Source organism: Phlebotomus papatasi, chromosome 3 (assembly GCF_024763615.1).
Source record: "Phlebotomus papatasi isolate M1 chromosome 3, Ppap_2.1, whole genome shotgun sequence".
Lineage (NCBI taxonomy): Eukaryota > Metazoa > Arthropoda > Insecta > Diptera > Psychodidae > Phlebotomus > Phlebotomus papatasi.
Window position 1 is genome coordinate 56,054,281 of NC_077224.1, and position 22,086 is coordinate 56,076,366.

General features: G+C 35.2%; 2 protein-coding genes and 1 long non-coding RNA gene across 6 annotated transcripts; 2 read left to right on the top strand and 1 right to left on the bottom strand.

Moving 5' to 3' along the window:
* Positions 1-1,810: 1,810 nt before the first annotated feature.
* Positions 1,811-21,074, top strand: LOC129806886 (lysine--tRNA ligase). 4 transcript variants are annotated; one of them, XM_055855728.1, is made up of 4 exons: positions 1,811-2,024; positions 2,302-2,815; positions 16,179-17,267; positions 20,868-21,074. In XM_055855728.1, exons 1-4 carry the CDS (start codon positions 1,993-1,995, stop codon positions 20,952-20,954), a joined length of 1,722 nt encoding a protein of 573 aa, XP_055711703.1. In that variant the 5' UTR covers positions 1,811-1,992; the 3' UTR covers positions 20,955-21,074. The 4 variants fall into 4 exon arrangements, with proteins under 4 accessions (XP_055711703.1, XP_055711699.1, XP_055711701.1 ...); XM_055855725.1 differs by having other exon boundaries at positions 1,827-2,223; XM_055855724.1 differs by lacking the exon at positions 20,868-21,074 and having other exon boundaries at positions 1,825-2,223; positions 16,179-19,464.
* On the top strand, positions 6,325-9,020 carry LOC129806889 (uncharacterized). The gene is made up of 2 exons (XR_008752210.1): positions 6,325-7,025; positions 7,069-9,020. It is a non-coding gene; the product is annotated as an uncharacterized LOC129806889 (long non-coding RNA).
* Positions 20,631-22,046, bottom strand: LOC129806887 (deubiquitinase OTUD6B). The gene has a single exon (XM_055855729.1). It carries the CDS (start codon positions 21,956-21,958, stop codon positions 21,089-21,091), a length of 870 nt encoding a protein of 289 aa, XP_055711704.1. The 5' UTR covers positions 21,959-22,046; the 3' UTR covers positions 20,631-21,088.
* Positions 22,047-22,086: the final 40 nt, after the last annotated feature.

Below are 22,086 nucleotides of genomic sequence, written 5' to 3' on the forward strand. Positions count from 1 at the left end.
CCTAGTTTCTTCAACATACAATACGTAACAAACTTATGACACCTACTGTATATCAAAATTATGTGTGTTCGCATTCTTGAGGGAAAACAATATTATTTGGAAGTTAATTAATTCCAATATTGAAACATTCTTATCAAAAAATTCTCTTCAAAAATTGGATATTTTTGAAACAAAACTTTGAAAAAAATATTGATTAAATCAGTTCCAATGTGAAGAGGCGTTAGAGCTTCCTATAAGCTTGTGAGAAATTTTCAAGCAATTTATTCTCCAAAACATCGTATATTGAACGGAATCTCCTGCATATGTCTCGTAAAAAACAAAAAAAAGGCACCAAAACGCTCAATTTTGATAAGAATTCCTTTTGATGTGCAGAAGTTATGGGGAAATACCTTTTAGATTCAGATTTAGAATAAACTTTTAACAAACAGAAACCTTTATTTTCAGAATTACTTAGAGATATATGAACTTCACTATGGGATTATGATACCAAATACTTGCTGAACAGCTAAACTGTTCTGATTTCCCTCTTTGTCCATAGCTTCAATTTATCAATGAACGTAGGGGAAAGTACCCCATTCTTCGTACGATCTCAAGCTTCGTAATCATTACTTTTTTCCTAATTTTCTGAATAAATGTGACATCTGCAATATATTTTTAGAACTGGGAACTTTATTATAGTTTTTAAAATATAGGTAAGGTAAAGTACCGTCGAGTCGGCCGGTTACTCAACTCGGCCAGTTCAAATACTAAACCGATTTTTTAAAGTTTTATAGTCAATTTCTACGAAATTTTCACTCATTTACGTTATATATAATGTAATAGACCTTATAATGTTAGATCAGTAGGACCATATTATAGTAAATCTAAGTAAATTAAATAAATAGTCCCACTGGCCGAGTTGAGAAACCGGCCGACTACAGGGTACTTTACCTTACGATGTGTCACATTTATAGAGATTTATAGAAATAAAGTCAGTCATTACGAAACTTGGGATCGTACGAAGCATGAGCCATTTGCCCTATAATGGGCGTTTACAAGATGGGCGGGATTCTTATGTATAGTTTACTCAGTTTATCAGGGTGAAGTACTTGCACAACTCATAACCACTCCCGCCTTTCCCTTCTTATTGATCCTTTAAAAAGGATTATGAGAAAAATCGATTTACCTTGAAAATATCACGGTTCATTGCCTCACAAAAAATCAGGAAATTCAGTAATTCCTTCAAAACATCCATATGGAATCTCATTCTCAGTGGAATCATGTGAAAGTACTCGAAAATACTTTTCAATCGCATAAAAAAAGCATAGAGACAAAAAGAGAGTTATTCTTATCAAAATTGGCCCCAAAATTGCGTCACAAAAGTACCAATAATAATCCATCTCGACGTAAACAAATAAATATGACCTATACTCTCCCTCATAGCAAGTCATTCATCAAATAATGTGTAATTTTTTTTTCGCAAGAGACAATAAAAAATTGTTATCACTGGAATGATTCACCTCTGGGAGAGCTTTATCTTCAATTTCCTTACCATGAATGGGATAGAGCGGATTTTAAAAGATTTTCCACGACATTTGGAGCGATTTGTACTGAAGAATTTTTGGATTAATTCCATTCTGTGTGGTAGAATGTGTCATCTTGGGGGTGTATTTGAGAAAATGAAGTCAACGGAGGCCAATTGAGCTTGAGGAGGTTTTTATTTTGAGTGAAAAGAGGAGGATTTTGATGTAAGACGGTGCTAGGGGATTTTGGCGGGAATAATGCGCGCCAATTTTTGTGGAATTAATGGAATACGCGCGAAGTTCGTCGAGTGTGGAACGTCCCACAGTAAAGTGCACGAATTTTGCTTGAGCGGTGCAAAAAAAATCGCCTGCCCTTTTTGTTGCGTTTTTCTCGGTAAACGCATGAGATAAGGTTGAATTTCTCCGTGAAACTCGTATTAATCGTATTTATTAAGTAACTTATTGTACTGTGTAGGTAAAGTGTGTAGCAATGAGCGAAGGTGGTGAACAATTGTCGAAGAAGTAAGGCATTTTCTTGCTGGAATAACCATTTTTTCCATTAAATTTCGTGACACGTGTGTTTGTGGTCAATCAACTCACCTGTGTCCGTCGAGATGCGCCTCCTGGTGAATTTTTTCACCATCCGGACACAGTTGATTAATTTGGCGAGAATTGGGAAGCAAAAGACACCCACTAGATTGATTTCCACGACTCCAGTCATGTAATTTTGAGGTTATGGATCCGTTCCGGACAATTCTAATCCTCTCCCATTTCTCTGCCCTCCCCTGTCCATTTTCAGTGAACTCAAGCGCCGACAGAAGGCGGAACTGAAGGCCAAGGAGAAGGCTGAAAAGGCAGAAAAACTGGCCAATGCAACTGTGGTCAGTAAGCCTGAGAAAATCAATGAAGAAGATATCTCTCCGAATGAATACTTTAAGTTGAGAACAGCGGCTGTTGCAGAGCTCAAGAAGCGCCCTGAAACCCATCCCTATCCCCACAAATACGTCGTAACGAGCTCTCTTGAGAAATTCATAGAGAACTACTCTCATCTCACGGACGGCGAAGTCTACGAAAATGAGTTAATCTCTGTGGCCGGAAGGGTTCATGCCATCCGGGAATCTGGCGCTAAACTCATTTTCTATGACCTCCGAGGGGAAGGTGTGAAGCTTCAGGTGATGGCCAATGCAAAACTCTATGAGACAGAGGAAGCTTTTGCTGATATTACATCCCGGATCAAAAGGGGAGATATTATTGGTGTCAATGGCAATCCCGGAAAGACCAAGAAGGGCGAATTATCCATCATACCGAAACAAGTAAGCCACATCGACAATTTCACGGTCATTTGATTTGATTTGCTTGCATTTCGCATCAAAAATCCCTTATCAGTTATTCAAATTACCGGGCTAATCTTATCAAATTAGAATATTGTGGGGTGTATTCATGTAACAAGAAACTTACATTAGGAATGCAGCAATAATTTTTGTTCTAAAATAATATTTTTCCAAAGCCTACTGTTTTATCTTGGGAATCTGCGATTTACCTCTTTCAATGCGTGAACACTTGCGCACATAGCCTACCTCGATTGCATCATTCAATGTGTGACTGCAATGACTCAGAATCATTAGAATCAAAAAACCGTATCAATTTTTTTTTGTTTTGGGAAGAAACTACTTAAAGAAGGAAGTTTTTACTGCTTTAAATTTTTTTATCGTGTGGTCCATTAAAAAGAAATTGAGATTTCGGCAAATTGAAGCTCATTTCTTGGAGGGTCTTTTCTGTCTAAAATATTTTACGATAATAACAAACTTAACAGATCGAGTAGCATCTACTTAATTATATTTTTTTGTCTGTTTTTAGAGGGTATTTCCTACTTTCTTTTTTTTATTTTTTTGTTAGCTTTAAAAATGAAGTTTTTTTCTTTTAAATAAAGAAGATTTATTTCATTCAATTTCTTTTAGATAAAAAAAAATTAAGAATATTTTCTGGCATTTTATTAAAAATTTGATTGCTAAAATCTAGTTTTCGAAGATCTTTTTGAGTAATTTTTAAAATAACTCGTTTCAAGAGTTAAAAAATTTTTTTAGAGTTAAAATTACTCTTTCAAATCGCAAATGAATTATTTTTTGCAATTTTATGTTTTATTTATCATTAATATTTTCTTGACCTCAAGTTCTTTATGTTCCGAGCGAAATATCATATATAATGCACGCACATGTCCTTATGAAACACTGTTAGGCATATTTCTAGTTGATGTTCCATATGAACTTTGTCACACGAAAATCTTCTTGACTGAAATATATTCTTAAAACGAAAACATCTTAAGCATATACTTCAGTCGAGATGAAATTTTACATCGAAAAAGAGTAAAAATTACATCGATATTCGTAGAGTTAATTCAACTCTGCCATAGAGTTGATTTAACTTTTTAGGTTTTTTCTTAGTGTAGGTGAACTTAATGAGACAGATTTCCAGCTCTATCTCCTAGATATTCATTCACATTGATTTAAAAATAATACTTAATAGTATTTAATACTTCAGGCACTTCACTTGGGTTAATTGCTTCGTTCGAAGTTTAATCGCAAAAGACGAAAAGCAGAGGTGTACAAGAACCGTTTGAAACCGAACAAACGTCAAATGAAACTTGTACGTCAATAAAACGCTAACTGAACAAACTTATTTTGACATTTATTCGGTTTCAAACGGTTCTTGCACACCCCTGACGAAAAGGGTGTATGTGGTACTCTATTTGTCAATTTTTGCGTAATATCATTCCAATCTATTAATTTTCCGCAAAAATCTCTTCTGTCGATTTTTTTTTATGGTATTATACTAATCTGCCTGTCTTTCTTAATAATCATACGTTTTGTTCATTTTTTATGAGATCGCTGTGAAGATTTCGATTTTTTCTATCAGATCATAATATGTTGATATTCCGTAAAAATTGTGCAAATTTTTCTATATTTTTATGACATTGTTCTGGTTTGTCGATCTTGCGTAATTATTATTTATCGTATCGTGACATTTTATTTGGTATTACAATGTAAACATTGCAATGTGCTTCATGTTGGAAGAATCTGCTGATCGTAGATCGCCCAGGAACGCCGTCCCCGTGGTAAATGCTTCTTCCATGCTCCTGAAGGTTTCTTTGGACAGAAGAGGTGCATTTTATTACGTTTTATTACAGTGAAAAATGTCTTTTTCTCGGCATTCATTTGCTTGAACCGGACGGGAATCGAACTCACAGCTGTGAGAGTCGAGTCAAAGATCTCACCATCCAAGAGCCAATGGTCTTGCCTATTGTGCCACTGAGATCTTTTGCGCAATAATCGTACGAATTTGTCGATCTTTTTTAATAGATCGTTGCGATCTGTAAATTTCGCACAATAATCGAAAGAATATGTTGATCTTTTTATGAGATCATTGTGATCTGTCGTTTTTCTTCATCAGATCTTTAATTATATGTTGATCTTTTACAAATGAGACGCTGAGAGAAGAACGGGTGAAAAATTTCTCTCAGAGTTGAAGAGAACATCAAAATATTTCAGAGCAGAAAGGGTCCAAAATCCCAAACAACCATTTTTATCAGTGTTTCAGGTAGAATTTTAAACCACAACAATCTTTTTTTATAAAACGAAAACCAAACATTCTCCCTCATTTCTACAACTTCTAAAAAATTGTAACATTCAAAAAAAGACTATCCCTGGGATCTTTTTCTACAGAGTTTCTTAATCTTTTTCACCAAAACTGGACATATTCTGCTATGTCCATCTGCATGATCTACATGGTGACTATCCCTAGCACTCTTCTGGACAGGGAATACCCTTGTTTTTTGCTCATCCTTCTTCCAGAACTGGACGTATTTTGAGTCTATCCACATGGTGACTATCCCCAGCACTCTCCTGGACAGAGAGTTCCCTTGCTTTTTGTTCATCCTTCTTCCAGAACTGGACGGATTTTGAGTCTATCCACATGGTGACTATCCCCAGCACTCTCCTGGACAGAGAGTTCCCTTGCTTTTTGTTCATCCTTCTTCCAGAACTGGACGGATTTTGAGTCTATCCACATGGTGACTATCCCCAGCACTCTCCTGGACAGGGAGTTCCCTTGCTTTTTTTCATCCTTCTTCCAGAACTGGACGGATTTTGAGTCTATCCACATGGTGACTATCCCCAGCACTCTCCTGGACAGGGAGTTCCCTTGCTTTTTGCTCATCCTTCTTCCAGAACTGGACGGATTTTGAGTCTATCCACATGGTGACTATCCCCAGCACTCTCCTGGACAGGGAGTTCCCTTGCTTTTTGCTCATCCTTCTTCCAGAACTGGACGGATTTTGAGTCTATCCACATGGTGACTATCCCCAGCACTCTCCTGGACAGGGAGTTCCCTTGCTTTTTGTTCATCCTTCTTCCAGAACTGGACGGATTTTGAGTCTATCCACATGGTGACTATCCCCAGCACTCTCCTGGACAGAGAGTTCCCTTGCTTTTTGTTCATCCTTCTTCCAGAACTGGACGGATTTTGAGTCTATCCACATGGTGACTATCCCCAGCACTCTCCTGGACAGAGAGTTCCCTTGCTTTTTGTTCATCCTTCTTCCAGAACTGGACGGATTTTGAGTCTATCCACATGGTGACTATCCCCAGCACTCTCCTGGACAGAGAGTTCCCTTGCTTTTTGTTCATCCTTCTTCCAGAACTGGACGGATTTTGAGTCTATCCACATGGTGACTATCCCCAGCACTCTCCTGGACAGAGAGTTCCCTTGCTTTTTGCTCATCCTTCTTCCAGAACTGGACGTATTTTGAGTCTATCCACATGGTGACTATCCACAGCATTCTTCTGAACAGGGAATTCTCTTGCTTTATGCTCATCCCTCTTCCAGAACTGGACAGATTCTAAGACCATCCACATGATGACTATCACCAGAACTATTTCGGACAGAGAATTTTTCATCAGGTTTGGTGGTTTTTCTTAAAGGAATAGTTTTTGTTTCATGCTTTGAGCTTTTAAATTACGTTCGCCAAATTCACTATATTTTGGTTTAAGGTAAATTTTCTTGCTAAGTAGGGTAGAATGTATTCCACAGATTTTAATATGAATTTTCATTAAAAAAAAGCACATTTTGAAAAATTTTTGAAGAACTTATTGCGGAAATGATCTTGTCTTTTTACTAGTTATTGAAAATCAGAAAATAATCTAGATGAGGAAATGGATTAATGGGGAATTTTAAACGTCCTTTATCATGGAAAGTATTGTATTACAGAACAAATTTTGTCAAAGTCAAATTTGGTCAGCAAAAAATTCGAAATGATCAATAAAAAATAAAAAAAAAATGGTCAGTAAAAAATAAAAAAAGGGCAGCAAAAAGTTTAAGAAGATCAGTAAAAAATTAAAAAAGAGCAGTACTTTATTAAAAGCGGTCAGTAAAAAATGAAAAGTGGTCAGCAAAAAATTAAACATGATCAGTAAAAAGTAAAAGATGATCAGTAAAAAACAAAAAGTGGTCAGTAAAAAATAAAAAGTGGTCAGTGAAAAATTTAAAATGAGCAGTAAAAATATTGAATTAGGTCAGCAAAAAATTAAAAATGATCAGTAAAAATATTTAAAAAAGCTGCAAAAAATTAAAAATGAGCAGTAAAAAATACAAAGTGGTCAGCAGAAAATTTAAAACGAGCAGTAGAAATATTCGAGATGATCAGTAAAAAGTTAAAAAGTGATCAGCAGAGAATTAAAAATGAGCAGCAAAAAATAAAAAATGGTCAGTAAAAAACAAAAAGTGATCAGCAAAAAATTAGAAAGTGATCAGTGAAAAATAAAATATGGTCAGTAAAAAATTAAAAATGAGCAGTAAAAAAAAATTTGATCAGTGGAAAATCAAAAGTGGTCAGCAAAAAATAAAAAGTGGTTAGCAAAACATTAAAAGTGGTCAGCAAAAAATTAAAAGTGATCAGTGAAAAATAAAATATTGTCAGTAAAAAATTAAAAATGAGCAGTAAAAAATAAAATTTGATCAGTAGAAAATCAAAAGTGGTCGGCAAAAAATAAAAAGTGGTCAGTAAAAAATAAAAAGTGATCAGCAAAAAATTAAGAGTGATCAGTGAAAAACAAAATATGGTCAGTAAAAAAATTAAAATTGAGCAGTGAAAAATAAAATTGGATCAGTAGAAAATAAAATGTTATCAATAAAAAATAAAAAGTGGCCAGTAAAAAATTAAAAATGGTCAGTAAAAAATTGAAAAATGATCAGTAAAAAATAAAATTTGATCAGTAAAAAATAAAAAGTGATCAGTAAAAATAAAAAGTGGTCAGTTAAAAATTTAAAATGGGCAGTAGAAAATAATATTTGATTAGTAGAAAATGAAGTGGTCAGTAAAAAGTTCAATAAAAAACAAGAAGTGGTCAACAAGAAATTTAAAATATTCAATAAAGTAAAAAACTGGTCAGCAAAAATTAAAAATGTACAGTTAAAAATAAAATGTGGTCAGAAAAAATAAAAAATGGACAATAAAAAATAAAAAAGTGATCAGTAAAAATTTAAAAATGAGCAGTAATTTTCTTCATTTTCCAGTGAAATTTCGCACATCTTGAGCCTAACGGAGACTTTAATAGGGTGTAAATTATGAGGCCTCTATATCTCTCATAGTTTCCAAGGGTTTGCGGAGTCTTTGTTTTTTCCATTTTGTTTTTCCAATTTGTCTTTGGAATCTTTTTCTTCGGTAACCCTTGTTTTTTGGAAACTTTTTCTATGGAAATCTTGTCTTTTATAAATTTTAAACAAATATATTTTATTAAATAAAATAATGATATTACAATGGTGTTCTTTGAAGTTTTTAGTTTCGTCCTTCAGGATAAAGGAAAATTTTCTGTGTTTTGGGAAATTTTTAGTTTCGTCATTTAGGGCAAAGAGAATTTCTGTATTTCGGGAAATTTTTAGTCTCGTCCTTTGGGAAAAGGGTGTTTTGGGATGTTAAAAGTATCGCCTATCAGGACGAAAGGAAATTTTCTGTTTTTGGGAGATTTTTAGTTTCGGCCTTCAGGGCAAAGGGAAATTTTCTGTTTTGCGAAATTTTTAGTTTCGTCATTTTGGGCAAAGGAAAATTTTCTGTGTTTTGGGAACTTATCAGTATCGTCTGCCGGGGCAAAGGGAAATTTTCTGTGTTTTAGGAAATTATCAATATCGTTTGTCGGCGCAAAAGGAAATTTTCTGTTTTTTGGAGGTTTTTAGTTTCGTACTTTGGGGCAAAGGGAAATTCTCTATGGTTTGAGAAGTTTTAAGTTTCGTCCTTTGGGGCAAATGGAAATTTTTTGAGAAAAAGGAAATTTTTGGAAAGGTATAAAATATACTTGTGCAAAATGTGTTACAGACAGTATTTATGAAAATTGTGAAAAATGTATGAAATACAAGATTTCCAAAGACAAAGTTTTTAAAAACAAAAGTTACGGAAGACAAAGATTCCAAAGAAAAAACCGGGAAAAACAAAAGTGTAAAAAACAAAATGGAAAAAACGAAGATTCCCGATCCCGAAGGAAATGCACCTCTATAAGCTGATTTAAGATTATCACTGGCTTAATTCTTCGCTGACCAATTTATATTTTTTACTGACCAATTTTAATTTTTTACTGACCAATTTTAATTTTTTACTGACCACTCTTAATTTTTTACTGATCTCTTTTAATTTTTTGCTGACCACATTTCATTTTTTACTGATCACTTTTAATTTTTTACAGGTCACATTTATTTTTTTATTGTTTACTTTTATTTTTTTTATTGACCAATTTTTATTTTCTTGTGACCACTTTTGATTTTATACTGATCAAATTTTATTTTTTACTCCTCATTTTTAATTTGTTTACTGACCATATTTTATTTTTTGCTGATCACTTAATTTTTTGCTGATCTCAATTTATTTTTTACTGATCACTTTTTATTTTTGCAGATCACTTTTAATTTTTTGCTGACCACTTTTAATTTTTTGCTGACCACTTTTTATTTTTTGACGACCATTTTTTATTTTTTACTGCTCCTTTTTAATTTTTTACTGACCACTTTTTATTTTTTATTGTACATTTTTTATTTTTTCTGACCACATGTTATTTATAACTGCACATTTTTAATTTTTGCTGACCAGTTTTTTACTTTATTGAATATTTTCAATTTCTTGTTGACCACTTCTTGTTTTTTATTGAACTTTTTACTGACCACTTCATTTTCTACTAATCAAATTTTATTTTCTACTGCCCATTTTAAATTTTTAACTAACCACATTTTATTTTTTAGTGATCACTTTTCATTTTTTACTGATCAAATTTTATTTTTTACTGATCATTTTTAATTTTTTACTGACCATTTTTAATTTTTTACTGACCACTTTTTATTTTCTATTGATAACATTTTATTTTCTACTGATCAAATTTTATTTTTTACTGCTCAATTTTATTTTTTTACTGACCATATTTTATTTTTCATTGATCACTTTTAATTTTTTGCTGATCACTTTTTATTTTTTACTGACCAATTTTTATTTTTTGCTGACCGCTTTTGATTTATTACTGATCAAATTTAATTTTTTACTGTTCATTTTTAATTTTTTTACTGACCATATTTTATTTTTCACTGATCACTTTTAATTTTTTGCTGATCACTTTTAATTTTTTGCTGACCATTTTTTATTTTTTACTGCTCATTTTTAATTTTTTACTGACCATATTTTATTTTTCACTGATCACTTTCTAATTTTTTGCTGACCACTTTTTGTTTTTTTACTGACCATTTTTTATTTTTTGCTGCTCATTTTTAATTCTTTGCTGATCACTTTTTAACTTTTTACTGATCATCTCGAATGTTTCTACTGCTCGTTTTAAATTTTTTGCTGACCACTTTGTATTTTTTACTGCTCATTTTTTATTTTTTGCTGCTTTTTTAAATATTTTTACTGATCATTTTTAATTTTTTGCTGACCAAATTCAATATTTTTACTGCTCATTTTAAATTTTTCACTGACCACTTTTTATTTTTTACTGACCACTCTTTGTTTTTTACTGATCATCTTTTACTTTTTACTGATCATGTTTAATTTTTTGCTGACCACTTTTCATTTTTTACTGACCGCTTTTAATAAAGTACTGCTCTTTTTTAATTTTTTACTGATCTTTCTAAACTTTTTGCTGACCTTTTTTTATTTTTTACTGACCATTTTTTAATTTTTTACTGATCATTTCGAATTTTTTGCTGACCAAATTTGACTTTTTACTGCTCGTTTATTCAATGCCACATTATTCAGGTTATTTTTACTACATCAATTATTTTTATAACATTTTAAATTAATTAATTAATTTTAAATTTCAGGAATTTTTATAAAATTCCTGAAATAACACTATCACGCTGGTAATAATCTGAAATCAACCATAATCTTGTAGCATATTATTCAATAAACATAACAAAAATTTTATCAGCAATTTTAAGAATCTATAATTTGTTCTGTAATACAATACATTCTATGACAAAGGACGTTTAAAATTCCCCATTAATCCATTTCCTCATCTAGATTATTTTCTGATTTTCAATAACTAGTAAAAAGACAAGATCATTTCCGCAATAAGTTCTTCAAAAATTTTTCAAAATGTGCTTTTTTTTATGAAAATTCATATTAAAATCTGTGGAATACATTCTGCCCTACTTAGCTGGAAAATTTACCTTAAACCAAAATACAGTGAATTTGGCGAACGTAATTTAAAAGCTCAAAGCATGAAACAAAAACTATTCCTTTAAGAAAAACCACCAAACCTGATGAAAAATTCTCTGTCCGAAATAGTTCTGGTGATAGTCACCATGTGGATGGTCTTAGAATCCGTCCAGTTCTAGAGGATGAGCAAAAAGTAAGGGAATCCCTTTCCAGAAGAATTCTGGGAATAGTCACTATGTGGATGGACTCAGATCTGTCCAGTTCTGGAAGAGGATGAGCAAAAAGCAAGAGAATTCCCTGTCCAGAAGAACGCTGGGGATAGTCACCATGTAGATGGACTAAAATTCCGTCCAGTTCTGGAAGAAGGATGAGCAAAAAGCAAGGGAACTCCCTGTCCAGGAGAATGCTGTGGATAGTCACCATGTGGATGGACTCATAATCTGTCCAGTTCTGGAAGAGGGTGAGCAAAGAGCAAGGGAACTCCCTGTCCAGGAGAGTGCTGGGGATAGTCACCATGTGGATGGACTCAAAATACGTCCAGTTCTGGAAGAAGGATGAGCAAAAAGCAAGGGAACTCCCTGTCCAGGAGAGTGCTGGGGATAGTCACCATGTGGATAGACTCAAAATCCGTCCAGTTCTGGAAGAAGGATGAGCAAAAAGCAAGGGAACTCCCTGTCCAGGAGAGTGCTGGGGATAGTCACCATGTGGATAGACTCAAAATCCGTCCAGTTCTGGAAGAAGGATGAGCAAAAAGCAAGGGAACTCCCTGTCCAGGAGAGTGCTGGGGATAGTCACCATGTGGATAGACTCAAAATCCGTCCAGTTCTGGAAGAAGGATGAGCAAAAAGCAAGGGAACTCCCTGTCCAGGAGAGTGCTGGGGATAGTCACCATGTGGATAGACTCAAAATCCGTCCAGTTCTGGAAGAAGGATGAGCAAAAAGCAAGGGAACTCCCTGTCCAGGAGAATGCTGTGGATAATCAGCATGTGGATGGACTCAAAATCCGTCCAGTTCTGGAAGAAGGATGAGCAAAAAGCAAGGGAACTCCCTGTCCAGGAGAGTGCTGGGGATAGTCACCATGTGGATGGACTCAAAATACGTCCAGTTCTGGAAGAAGGATGAGCAAAAAGCAAGGGAACTCCCTGTCCAGGAGAGTGCTGGGGATAGTCACCATGTGGATGGACTCAAAATACGTCCAGTTCTGGAAGAAGGATGAACAAAAAGCAAGGGAACTCTCTGTCCAGGAGAGTGCTGGGGATAGTCACCATGTGGATAGACTCAAAATCCGTCCAGTTCTGGAAGAAGGATGAACAAAAAGCAAGGGAACTCCCTGTCCAGGAGAGTGCTGGGGATAGTCACCATGTGGATAGACTCAAAATCCGTCCAGTTCTGGAAGAAGGATGAACAAAAAGCAAGGGAACTCTCTGTCCAGGAGAGTGCTGGGGATAGTCACCATGTGGATAGACTCAAAATACGTCCAGTTCTGGAAGAAGGATGAGCAAAAAACAAGGGTATTCCCTGTCCAGAAGAGTGCTAGGGATAGTCACCATGTAGATCATGCAGATGGACATAGCAGAATATGTCCAGTTTTGGTGAAAAAGATTAAGAAACTCTGTAGAAAAAGATCCCAGGGATAGTCTTTTTTTGAATGTTACAATTTTTTAGAAGTTGTAGAAATGAGGGAGAATGTTTGGTTTTCGTTTTATAAAAAAAGATTGTTGTGGTTTAAAATTCTACCTGAAACACTGAAAAAAATGGTTGTTTGGGATTTTAAACCCGTTCCGCTCTCTAGGTATTGGTGTAGACCCCTTGAGAAGTCGCTATCGAAGATAGTCCACTTCTGCTCTGAGCGTCTCAAATATAGTGCCAGTTTTTCGATTTTTTATAAGATCATTCTGATCTGTCGATCTTTCTCAATAATAGTACGAATATATCAATCTTTTTATGAGATACAGTGCCCGCTTTGTAATCCGGATGATTGGGAGACAATATGACAGATGTACGCTCCGTAATCCGGATGGATTTTTTGAATTTGTTCAATGTCTCGAAAATATAATACAAGATTATTTGTAGAATTAGTAAAAAAAAAATTAAAAATGTTTAAAAAGACATAATTAGAGAATTCTATGCTATTATACTTCATTTATTTAAAAAAAACATCAAAGGATAATTCATTTTCATTGGTGAAGACACATGCATACATGACTTCAAAATTATTTTAAATGTGACCGTCGATAACTCGTCCGGATTAAGCCGATCCGGATTAGAGAGCGGCCACTGTAATTATGAACTGACGATTTTTACCATCAGATCGTGTGTTGATTTTTCGCAAAAATTGTGCCGATTTGTCGATCTTTTAATGTGATTGTTCTGATCTGTCGATCTTACGCAATAATCGTACGAATTTGCCGATGTTCTCATGAAAATCATTGTGATATGTCGATCTTACACAATAATCGTAATAATGTGTCGATATTTTTATGCTATCGTTCTGATCTGTCAATCTCACGCGAAAATTGTACGAATTTGTCGATCTTTCTATGAGATTGTTGTTATCTGTCGCTTTGTTTCAGCAGAATTTTAATAATACGTTCATCTTTCTCGAAAATTGTGCCAGTTTTTCGATCTGTTCATAAGATTGTTCTGATCTGTCGATCTTTCGCAATAATTGTACGAATTTGTCAATGTTTTTATCAGATCGTTGTGTTCGATCGACTTTTTTTCGTTGGATCACTATATACCCGTCTGACACAGGGTAAGGGTTCCCAGCGTTGAGCCATTAATTAACACCACAGCATTAGGCACTTTTTTAGGCCTCATCCGAAAGATCTTTAGTGGTAGGCTCGATTTAAGGGCTGGGTTTTGCCACGTACATCAATGGCGGGCGAGTGAAACTGTCAAATGCACCTCATGATTTCACTTCCGAATATCATACAAACGGCACAAGCCACAATGATAATGATATGTTTTATTTAATAGATATTACCGATTTAACACTTTAAAAAAGAAAAAAAGCTCTGCATAAAAAATTGTCTCCTAAAAATATCCACGAAAAAGAAATAAAAACACGTATTTTAGAGTTATAATCGCTTCACTACAATCACTACACTTTTCCCTACCCGAAATACAATGTCGCATATTTATTATTATTATTAAAATCACTCAAATCGCGCAAAATAACTAAGAATCTTTGAATTAATTTCAAAACAAATAAAATGATTTGGAAAATATTCCATATTGTCACTGTCAGCTGAGCAACACGGCCGGCAACATAATTTTCGTAGTTCCGCTGCTCACCACCATGAACGCAAAACAGTGTCCTTCACATATATTTGGTAAGGGGTATTTTGTATGGGAGGTTCTTAAAAGTAAGGTATGAAAGATAGGGGTTAATTGAGGCTATAATCCACGCTTACCTGGTCAGACGGGTATGTTGATCTTTTTCAAAAATTGTGCCAATTTTTAGATATTTTTATGAATTCGTTTCTGATCTACAGTAGAGTTCCTCAAATTTGAACATTTGGGGGGGTATAGATTCCTCCTCAAATTTGAACGATATTTTCAAAAACGTAACGGAATTCATGTGAAATGCACTTTCCGTAAATTAAGATAAACAACTTTAGAGAATATATCAATGTAATTTATTGTGAAATAAATGAAATATGTTGCGGAAGTTAATATAAAACGATAATATTGAGGAAATACCAGAAAAAATGGCACTCCACGCAAAACTTTCTTCACATAACCTCAAATTTTACATTTTGAACTCAACTGTCGTTCAAATTTGAGGAGTTCAAATTTGAGGAACTCGACTGTATCTTATTTCTTTAGGACAGAATGTCCTTCCGGTGAGTGTCGATGTATTGAATGCGATACAAAAATGAAACATACAATTCTTCAGAGCTTTCGACACCTATAGAGTCTTCTTCAGTGGTTCTTGGTTAGTTTTTTCTTTGGATTTATAGTCAAGATTTTGTCTAATTTCTGCCACATCAGTTATAATACGGGCTTAAGACCTAAGGCTTAGCCATATGGCTTAACTGCTCTATTTCCTTATCAATAACATTTTTTTGGAAAAAATTAACTTAGGATTGTATTATTAAAGATAATTAATGTATTAGGCTCTCAAAAGTTATAAAATTGCTCCCTATTTAGGAATTAGAGACTGTTCAGTGAATTTCTTAAATTTGAATTAGTAAACAAAGGCACGTCAAGTAAGATAGAATTAATATTCATAGATTCTATGTTCATTATTGCAGCTGCAATAATGGACATAGAAAAGGGGAAAAAGCTCAAAAGAAGCTCATTAAGCTCAGAAATAGATGCGTGAGAAGAGTGAAGAGTTAAATAAGTGAAAAAGGGATAAAAAATACAAAAGAAGTAAGTTATTTAACAGAAAGAAATTAGACGAAATGTAAGAGATTAAATTTTTATAGGAATCCAGAAGAAAGAGAGGAAAGGGAAGGAATAAGGTGTAGGAAAAGTTCTAGGTCTTAAAGGAGACTGTAAGAGCCCGTAGCCATATTTTTTTTGAATTTGTTTTATGTTAGAAAATGTTATATTTATTCCATCAGGAAAAACCCCTACTCATTATAAACTAATTGATTTATAATAAAACTACACCTGAAAATCATACCCCAATTGTCCTCAAACCCCCTGGAGTTCTCTAATAAATTAAAAACCCAAGAGCTATCGAAAAGTAACAAAAATTCAAAGACTGCCACTGAAAATAAAAAATTAAAAATCCCACTTTTCCACGCACAGAGACATTCTACCTTTGTCGAAAATCGCAAGTCAACATTTCTTACCACTCTTCCGGAGTAATAAGTAGTCCAATTGGAGACTTGTTGCTAAACTTGAATATGACCCAAAATTATTTTTCGCACTTTAAAATCAATTTTGAAGTGGAACAAATCACTGAAGCGCGATCGCCGTGATCGCGCCAGATGTCCGATTTTCCATGCTCAGCGGACTTCTATCGCTTTTTTTTGCAGCTTCAACTGCTCTCTCCATGTCTCCATATGCTGCCTCATATGCATTTTGGACTGAAGGACAAGGAGACTCGATTCCGTCAGCGATACCTTGACCTAATCCTCAACAATCGCGTGCGTCAGATCTTCTACACGCGCGCCAAGATTGTCTCGTACATCAGACAATTCCTGGACGGAATGGGTTTCCTGGAGGTGGAGACACCCATGATGAATATGATTGCTGGCGGAGCTACAGCCAAACCCTTTGTGACGCATCACAATGAACTCAATATGGATCTATTTATGCGAATTGCACCGGAATTGTATCACAAGATGCTGATTGTGGGTGGTCTGGACAGAGTGTATGAGATTGGGCGACAGTTTAGGAATGAAGGAATTGATCTCACGCACAATCCAGAATTTACAACGTGTGAATTTTACATGGCATATGCGGACTACCAAGATCTGATTACGATCACAGAGAGTATGGTGGCGGGTATGGTAAAGTCCATTTTTGGAGGGTACAAAGTCAAGTTCCATCCGGATGGCTTGGAGGGGCCTGAAGTGGAAATTGATTTTACGCCACCATTTAGACGAATGTCCATGATTTCCAGTCTGGAGGAGGTGCTCAAGGAGAAATTCCCATCAGCTGATCAACTCAATTCACCAGAAGCCAATAATTTCCTCAGTAGGCTCTGTGAAAAACATCAAGTGGAATGTCCACCACCGAGAACTTCCTCCAGGCTGCTGGATAAGCTCGTGGGGGAATTTCTGGAGGAACAATGTGTCAATCCGACCTTTATTCTCGATCATCCGCAAATTATGAGCCCCCTGGCTAAGTACCACCGTTCCCAGAAGGGACTCACGGAGCGTTTTGAGCTGTTTGTGATGAAGAAGGAAATCTGCAATGCCTACACGGAACTCAATGATCCCATGGTCCAGAGGGAGAGATTTGCTCAGCAGGCAGCAGACAAAGCGGCAGGAGATGATGAGGCTCAGCTGGTCGATGAAAATTTCTGCACGGCGCTGGAGTATGGACTGCCGCCGACGGGAGGTTGGGGCATGGGAATTGACAGACTCACCATGTTCCTTACAGATTCCAACAATATCAAGGTAAGTTTCGATTTTTATTTACTTTTTTTCTTTTGCAGGTTAAAAATCAAGTTTGATTTTTCCATACGTTTTTGCATAGAGACACTGAAGGCTATTGGCAAGTTTTTTCCTAAAGAGAATTAACTTATCAGTCTAATATATTTCGAAAACGTGCATTAAAAACTATCTAAAAATACATATTTCATAATGCTCGCCGAAATAATACAAGAACTACGAGGAAATTTGTTTAAGTCGCGGTGCAATGGCTGCAACATTTTTACCAGAGAAAGTGAAAAATAGCTTCACTTTTTATTAGAATTGTTGGGCCCCTACTCTATTATTGATCATGAATTGCCTATTGAAAATCAAAAAATATATTAAAAAAGCAAATCTTTATTTTGCGTCTATCGCCGGCTTCAAAATATACCCCATTTGAAAAAAGAAAACGGTAGAAAATCCCGCATCATTGGCAATTAGGGAAAGGCTCACTGCTTTCACCACCTTTTTCAACATGTCTTTGCGTTTCGAACGATTTTTGAGAAATTATGTCACGCTATTTGTCCGTCTGTCTTTCCGGCCGTTACTACACTTGAGAGAAATCCGAAAAAGTTAAAATAACAATCCGGAAATGTTAATTTTACCCTGCAGTATTGATCCGAAATCGGTGTAAATATTACCCTTTTCAGGTGTAGGTTAAAGTTACCCTTCTTTCATGTTAATTTTACCCTTAAAAGGTGTAAAATTAACATTAAAAAATGTTGATATATTTTTACACCGAAAAAGTGTTAAAGTTATGACGAAAAAAAGTTAATCGCAGCCTCTTTTTTTCTCAGTGTACCAAATCATGCTTTTTGGGATTGCTAAGAAAAAGAAGCGTGCGATTTTTTTTTTTTCATTTTTGAATAATGTCTGAATAGTTTATACTTCCTGATATTTTGTTTAATTTTTTTTTGTAGTTTTTTATGTAAAATAGCACCCACTTTTCCAAACAGCCTTTTGACTCGGAAGTCGTTTTTCTCCTCTCTCTATTATGTCTGGCCTATTCCCAATGTAATTGTAACAATGACTTTGTAACAAATAGGTAATATATAGTCTGTGAAAGGACGTTTCCATCGTTTAGTCCTGGAGACTGGAATCAACGCTAAGACGGTGTTGGACGCATGGGAAGGGGGGTAAAAACACAAAATGAGATGAAAATAAATTGAATTGAATCGAAAATTCAATTGAAGATTATCCAGGCGAACATTTCGTTCTTATACGAAAAAACCGTTGAATCATTCCTAATAAAGGTTTTTCAAGGTCGAAGGTACAAAAGGCTCTAGATAGCGCACTTTTTAATCGAATGATGACATTTGAATTCGTCGAAAAGGTCTTGGAATTTCTGACAAGCCTGAACTGATTCCAATCGGTTCTAAACCGGTAATGAACCAGGTTATATAACCGGTAACTATTTTTTATCCGAAACTAAATTTTGTTATATCCTAAGTTATTTTGGGCGATCTTTTGAATAAATTATGAATCGGTTTTAATCGGTTAAGAACCAGTATACGGTAAATCATGCGAAAGTGCTTCTAAAGTATAGCATAAATCATGAGTTCAAGCAATTCTATCTTTTCTCTATGTTCCAAATGGATTTGACCCATGGATCTTTTCAGGAAATTTGAAGCATCATACTAGCTATTAAAATACAATATTAAAATCCATCAAACTCATTAAAAACATACAATCAAGTGTGCTAATCCGGGCGCTTCGCTATCTGGATCGTTTATGACTACGCTAACTAGATAATGCACTTGATATAATATTTTTATTTTTATTTCCGTTATATAGTCACTACGGTAACAGAATATAACTATTCAAGTTTGAGAAAAAGCAAAAATAATATTTTTATCCATTAAATAAGTGAGTGTAATCGACTCATTTCAATCTTGTGCCAGCTGGGTTCTTCACTAAAAATTTTCTAGCAGTGATTTCGCTAATTACAGCTGGTTGATTGAAAACATTTATTGTTTTTTCCTTGTAAAAATAAAGTAATTTATATCCAAAGTTTTAATTAAAAGTGAATTAGGGAAAAGGCGACCCAGTTAATGCATGCTGACTTATTTCAGTATTATCATTATTTTATATTTTTTTTTTAAAATATTTTTGACAATTTTTTTATATTATGTTTCTGAATGAAACAGTGAATAATTCTATGGATTTAGAAAAAAGTAAAAAAGAATTTCATCAGTCCAAAAACAAGCGTTTAAGTAGCACTCTTCGGAAAACGATCCAGTTACCCCACCTTACTATATTGAATAGAATAAAATGTTCGAAGCTTTAGTAATCTTAAGTTAGGGCGCTTTCTTCTTTAATTGTTTGCAAAAGATTTAAATTTAAGAAATAAAACGAAAATGCGATAAACGGCGAACAAAAAAGAACTATACGATTAATTTCTCTTACAGTTTTTTTTTTGCTCACCGTTTATCGAATTTTCGTTTTATTTCTTCAATTTTTTTATATTATTTTCACCTAGTGCCACCGAGTATAAGATAAAGGTAATACCGTAATCATGCCAAATTTGAGCATATTTGCTTCATTTGATAATCATAATCAATCTTGAAAAATGCCAACAAACTTTTTTCAAATGTAACCGCTGCCCGAATTAAAAAGTAGCCCGATCTGAAAAGCGACGAATTAGCGAGAGTATACTGTAACTAAAAATCCATTCCCGACAGAAATTCGAATATCAATTGCCCTGGAATAAATCATTTAAAATCACTCAATTTGCGTATGATGTATAATACCATGGTATGGAATGGGTTAATATTGGTCCCGGTCAAAATCCCGAAAGCCAAAATCCCGAATGGGCCCAAAATCCCGAGAGCCAAAATCCCGAATTCTTAAAAGTGTCATAGCTACTCCCGCGATTTCACTCGCGCTTGCTGGAGGCAAAGGGAAATCTTCTGTGTCTTGGAAAATTATTCTAAACATTTTCCCCCATATAATTTCATCCCTTTCAGGATTTTAAAAATTCGGGATTATGGCTTCCACCGGGTTAATATACCTCAATTTTTTAAAAACAAAAATTTTCTATAAACAGAAAATATTAATGAGTAAAGTTACAAAAGTTCTTAACTCTTTCGCGTCCATAGGGTAATGTCATGACTCGGGGAAAAGTTTTTTTTGGGTATTTACATTAATTGAAATCTATCTGTTCGTGCACGACATCATAATAGAAGGATGTAAGATTCTTGGCTCATTTTCTCAAGACTCCAGTTAGATTTCAATTAATGTAAATAGCCAAAAAGAAACTTTTTTCCCCGGGTCATATATGACCCTATGGACGCGAAAGAGTTAAAGTGCTAATAGGTGTTCCTTCCACCCTAAATAAATCAATGAATGTTTGTGGATAAATTAGAAAACTGCGTCTATTTATTCAAATAAATACTTCTTCATATTGATACATATTCATGAGGATTCAGAGAAAAAAAAATATTACAAAATATTAAAAGAAAAAACTCTCAAAACAAAAACCTTTTTTATAAATTCTTTTTAGGATCTTTTTTTTTAAATATTTTTTTCGTGTAAACTTTGAATTCTTAGCAAATCGTTGATATTGATATTTTGTTTGCCTTCCAGGAGGTTCTCTTCTTCCCGGCCATGAAGCCAGATGATCCCAACAAGGGTCAGCAGAATGCTGAAGAGACCAAGGAGGAGCAGAAGTAGACGAGGAGATGCACCATCATCCCTCCAGTAACTTATTTCACGTATTTTCCAAGTGATTCCTGTGGTTGTAATGTCGATGAGAAAATGTAATAAGAAAATCACTGCGAAATTGCTTGAGAACATCACGATAGCAGTTAGTTGTCCTCGAGATTGTCCGGGGTGGGTTCAGGAGCGGATTTGGTGGAGTTGAAGTGCTCTCCGAGGCTGTACATGTGTCTGTGGTAGGTGAGAATGAGATTGGGCCCCTTGAATTCCTCTTCTCCCTGGACTGTGGGTGGTCCTTCGGCCTGGATGACCTCAATGGGTACATGGAGGGTGTGGGAGAGAGCTTTGATCTCAATCTGACCACCCCAGGCGGCTGTATTCTTCACTGAATCGCAGTATTTCTCAAATTCTGCATCTGTGAGGGGATTGTTCGTTTCAGGGTTGGTCATGTACATCAACAGGGAATCCTTGTTGGCCAGGATGTACTCGGCAGTCATACTTCGGAGACTGGAGACGTCGAAAACTTTCCGGCCTGTGATGTTCAGTTGGTGATTAACAGCGTTGTAAAGGCAATTCCCGTCTGAAGGGATATCGTGCATTGTGAGGCTTCGGCCCTGTAGAAGTTGCAGAATAGCCAGATACTCTTTCTGGCGGGCAGTGTTGATATTCATAGCCTCAGCGGCGAGAATCATAGCCTCCCGATCACGTTCCTCCTTCTCTTTCTTTTCTCGCCTCCTCTGAGCCTTGGACTGGCGATTCTTTTTGTCTGATCCTTCCTCATGGTCATGATCACCCTCAACAGTCGACTCGGACTCTTTTCGCTCCCGATTCAGAGCATTTAATTCCTCAGCATGCCTCTTTTCCAGCTCACTTTCCAGCCTTGCAATCTCTTCCAGACTCTCCTTCTTTTTCTTCTTGTCACTCTTCGAGGTTTTCTTCAGTTCCTGAATCTTGGCCTGTAAATCCTTTCGCTCTTTCCTGTGCCTTGCCTGGATGTCGTTTTCCTCCACATCAGCCATTTTTCCACGATTTTTCTGAGAAAAAAACACAAAACTCCGGGTTTTCCACTAAAACCGCCTGACGTTTCCGGCTCGAATTAACCGTTTTACACTGTAAAATTACTCCGATAACCAAGCAATCTCATTCC

What these genes read in the sequence shown, in the direction of transcription:
- LOC129806886 (XM_055855724.1), top strand. Translation starts at nt 2,117, where the DNA reads ATGCGCCTCCTGGTGAATTTTTTCACCATCCGGACACAGTTGATTAAT. An exon ending in ATTTCCACGACTCCAGTCAT is followed by an intron (nt 2,224 to 2,301) that starts GTAATTTTGAGG and finishes GTCCATTTTCAG; the next exon opens with TGAACTCAAGCGCCGACAGA. An exon ending in TATCCATCATACCGAAACAA is followed by an intron (nt 2,816 to 16,178) that starts GTAAGCCACATC and finishes TTTTTTTTGCAG; the next exon opens with CTTCAACTGCTCTCTCCATG.
- LOC129806887 (XM_055855729.1), bottom strand. Translation starts at nt 21,958, where the DNA reads ATGGCTGATGTGGAGGAAAACGACATCCAGGCAAGGCACAGGAAAGAG.